At 38.3% G+C, this 2873-nt stretch overlaps 1 protein-coding gene across 1 annotated transcript; it reads left to right on the top strand.

Annotated features, from left to right (window-relative positions):
- The first annotated feature begins 862 nt into the window (after window positions 1-862).
- On the top strand, window positions 863-2670 carry LOC18022643 (alkane hydroxylase MAH1). Its single transcript, XM_006405676.2, has one exon. The coding sequence runs from the start codon at window positions 914-916 to the stop codon at window positions 2462-2464; it is 1551 nt and encodes a 516-aa protein (XP_006405739.1). The 5' UTR covers window positions 863-913; the 3' UTR covers window positions 2465-2670.
- Window positions 2671-2873: the final 203 nt, after the last annotated feature.

Raw genomic sequence — 2873 nt, 5'->3', positions numbered from 1 at the left:
CACTTTTGGAAGGCATCACAAGAGTTTGTGTTGTGTGTAAATCAACTTCTTTTGTATACATAGAAACCTTTTCCCAAATGGCATCAAGATAAGCTGATCTGAAGTCTTCATAACTACTATTTGCTTTCTCCGTACTTTACTTTTTTAACAAGAAACTCTATAAGAGTTTTCTTACTGTTGTTTCAGATAACAAAATATTCTAAAGGGCTCTGCTAGAGCAAGTTGAGGAATGTAACGTTATGGTTTTTTATTAGGTTTGTTTTAGGTTTTCCTTTATCAAGTGGATTTGGAAGTCGGGTTTTGGACTATAAATACAAAACTTAGAGTTTGTAATTATTTATTCACACAATTAATAAGAAAACCCTAAAAGGGTGTTTGCCTCAATTTTATTGCTTTCTTTGGTATTGATTCTCAACACTTACTATGAATTGGCTCTTTCTAGGGATGCTTCCCTGCTCCAAATTAATTATAGCACAAACCAGTACGAGATTTTGAACTTGAGTGACGATATACTCCTCAAAGACATCATATTTACAATATAGCCGATAGAAGAAATACCATAAATTTCCGGTTTGTTTATCAAGTGAAAACTCGAGCTCTATATTTTTACCTCAACGCAGTATGGTCCCTACTTGAGACTTTCTCATATATAAAAATCGTTAAAGTATATAATCTAATATAGTAAATATATGTACAGATTTTTTGTTGCTTGTTAACATCTACACTTAAATTCGGTCGGTTGAGGCTGGCAGTGCGCTTGAGACCGTAGAAGAAGCGGGTCCATTTTTGAATTATTGCGGTTTCTAGTGTATATATAAACCTAGTTTTTCGTGCTCTCCAAGAAGCCATCACAAGAGTATGTGTTTGTGTGTAAACCTAGTTTCATTTTACACAAAAGAACCTTTTTGCTCTAATGGCTTCCATAAGCTTGTTTGAAACCTTCATTGCTATCATTTCCTTTCTCATCATACTTTATTCCCTCCTTAAGAAACCACATAAGAACCTCGCTAGGAACTGGCCTGTTCTCGGAATGCTTCCAGATCTTCTCATGGCGCTCCACCGAGTCTATGATTTTTTGGCGGAGATTCTCGAGATGTCCAACTTAACATTTCAGTTCAAAGGTCTCTGGTTTGCTGGAATGGATATGTTGATCACTGTTGATCCAGCAAACATTCACTACATATTGAGCTCAAACTTCTCAAATTACACCAAAGGCCCTGAGTTCAAAGAAGTCTTTGATGTTTTCAAAGATGTGATATTCAACACGGACTCAGAGCTGTGGAAAAACCTGAGGAAGGCTGCTCAGTCCAGGCTCAACCATCAGGGGTTTCAAAGATTTTCAGTGACTGCCACAAGAAGTAAACTCAAGAACGGGCTTGTACCTCTTTTCGATCATTTTGCAAAGGAAGGAACGACCGTGAACTTGCAAGATGTGTTCCAGAGATTCACTTTTGATACAACAATGGTTCTTATAACCGGGTCTGATCCTATAAGCCTCTCCATTGAAATGCCGGACAATGAGTTTGCTAAAGCAATTACCGATGCTGGGGAGGCGATTATGTATAGACATATTAAACCAAGGCTCTTGTGGAAGCTACAAAGTTGGATGGGATTGGGTCTAGAGAAAAAGTTGCTAGAAGCTGATGCCGTTTTCGATCGTGTTTGTGCAAAATACATATCAACTAAGAGAGAGGAGGTAAGATTGCAAGGGATTAGTAATCATCCCATTAACGGAGAAGGTGAAGATTTGTTGACGTCCTACATAAAGCTAGACACGACCAAGTACGAGCTTTTGAACCCGAGTAAAGATCAATTCCTCAAAGAAGTCATCTTGAATTTCATTATAGCCGGGAGAGACACTGTTGCCTCTGCGCTCACTTGGTTCTTCTGGCTGCTGTCAAAAAACCCTCAAGTGGTGGCCAAGATTCACCAAGAAATCAACACAGTCTTGCCAAGGTCCAAATATGGCCAAGAGAAGCTATCTTTTGATTCCACCCAGCTTAACAAGCTAGTGTATTTACATGGCGCGTTGTATGAATCGATGAGGTTATACCCACCAATTCCATTCGAGCGAAAGTCTGCTATAAAACCAGACGTGCTTCCAAGCGGGCATAAAGTCGATGCAAATTCCAAGGTCATTATCGTTCTTTACGCGCTTGGAAGGATGAGAGCTGTATGGGGAGAAGATGCACTTGAGTTCAAACCTGAGAGATGGGTTTCAAAGACTTGTGGTGGAAGCTTAAGACATGAGCCTTCCTTCAAGTTCTTACCGTTTAATGCCGGCCCGAGAAGCTGTCTTGGTAAGCAACTAGCTATGATTCTCATGAAGACCGTAGTTATGGAGATATTACAAAGCTATGACATTAAAGCCATCAAAGGGCAGAAGGTTGAGTCACTTCCTGGTCTTATCCTTCGCATGAAGCATGGGTTTGAGGTGACAATTACTAAGCGAGATTCAGCTTAGTGAAATCTATTCGTTAAATTAAATCCGAGTATAATAAAGTGATCTGAGAGCATGGTCTTCGATGAATCCCTTAGCTACTTTTATATGATCTGCGAGATGATGAATCTCTACCTTAATATTATGTATTCATGAAGATTATGAGAAAATTGGTGGTTAAATTGGTTAGTGGTCGGTCCACTCAATATTCTTTCCCCCTATAGAGTATTCAATTTGTTTTTAAAACGACACAATGTCTACACGATAAAATACATTAAGGCTATATCACGGGTTAATTTTTATCGAAATGGTTGGTCTGCATTTTATCAAGGATTAACTTGTAAATCTGATTCACGTGACCAGTTTTTTTTTTTTTTTGAAGAATATCTTATACTAATTGTGGATCATATGAATATTAAATAGTTAAATTGTG

Source organism: Eutrema salsugineum, unplaced genomic scaffold (assembly GCF_000478725.1).
Source record: "Eutrema salsugineum unplaced genomic scaffold, Eutsalg1_0 scaffold_14, whole genome shotgun sequence".
In the NCBI taxonomy this organism is placed as follows: domain Eukaryota; kingdom Viridiplantae; phylum Streptophyta; class Magnoliopsida; order Brassicales; family Brassicaceae; genus Eutrema; species Eutrema salsugineum.
This window is presented reverse-complemented; position numbering and strand designations above follow the sequence as displayed.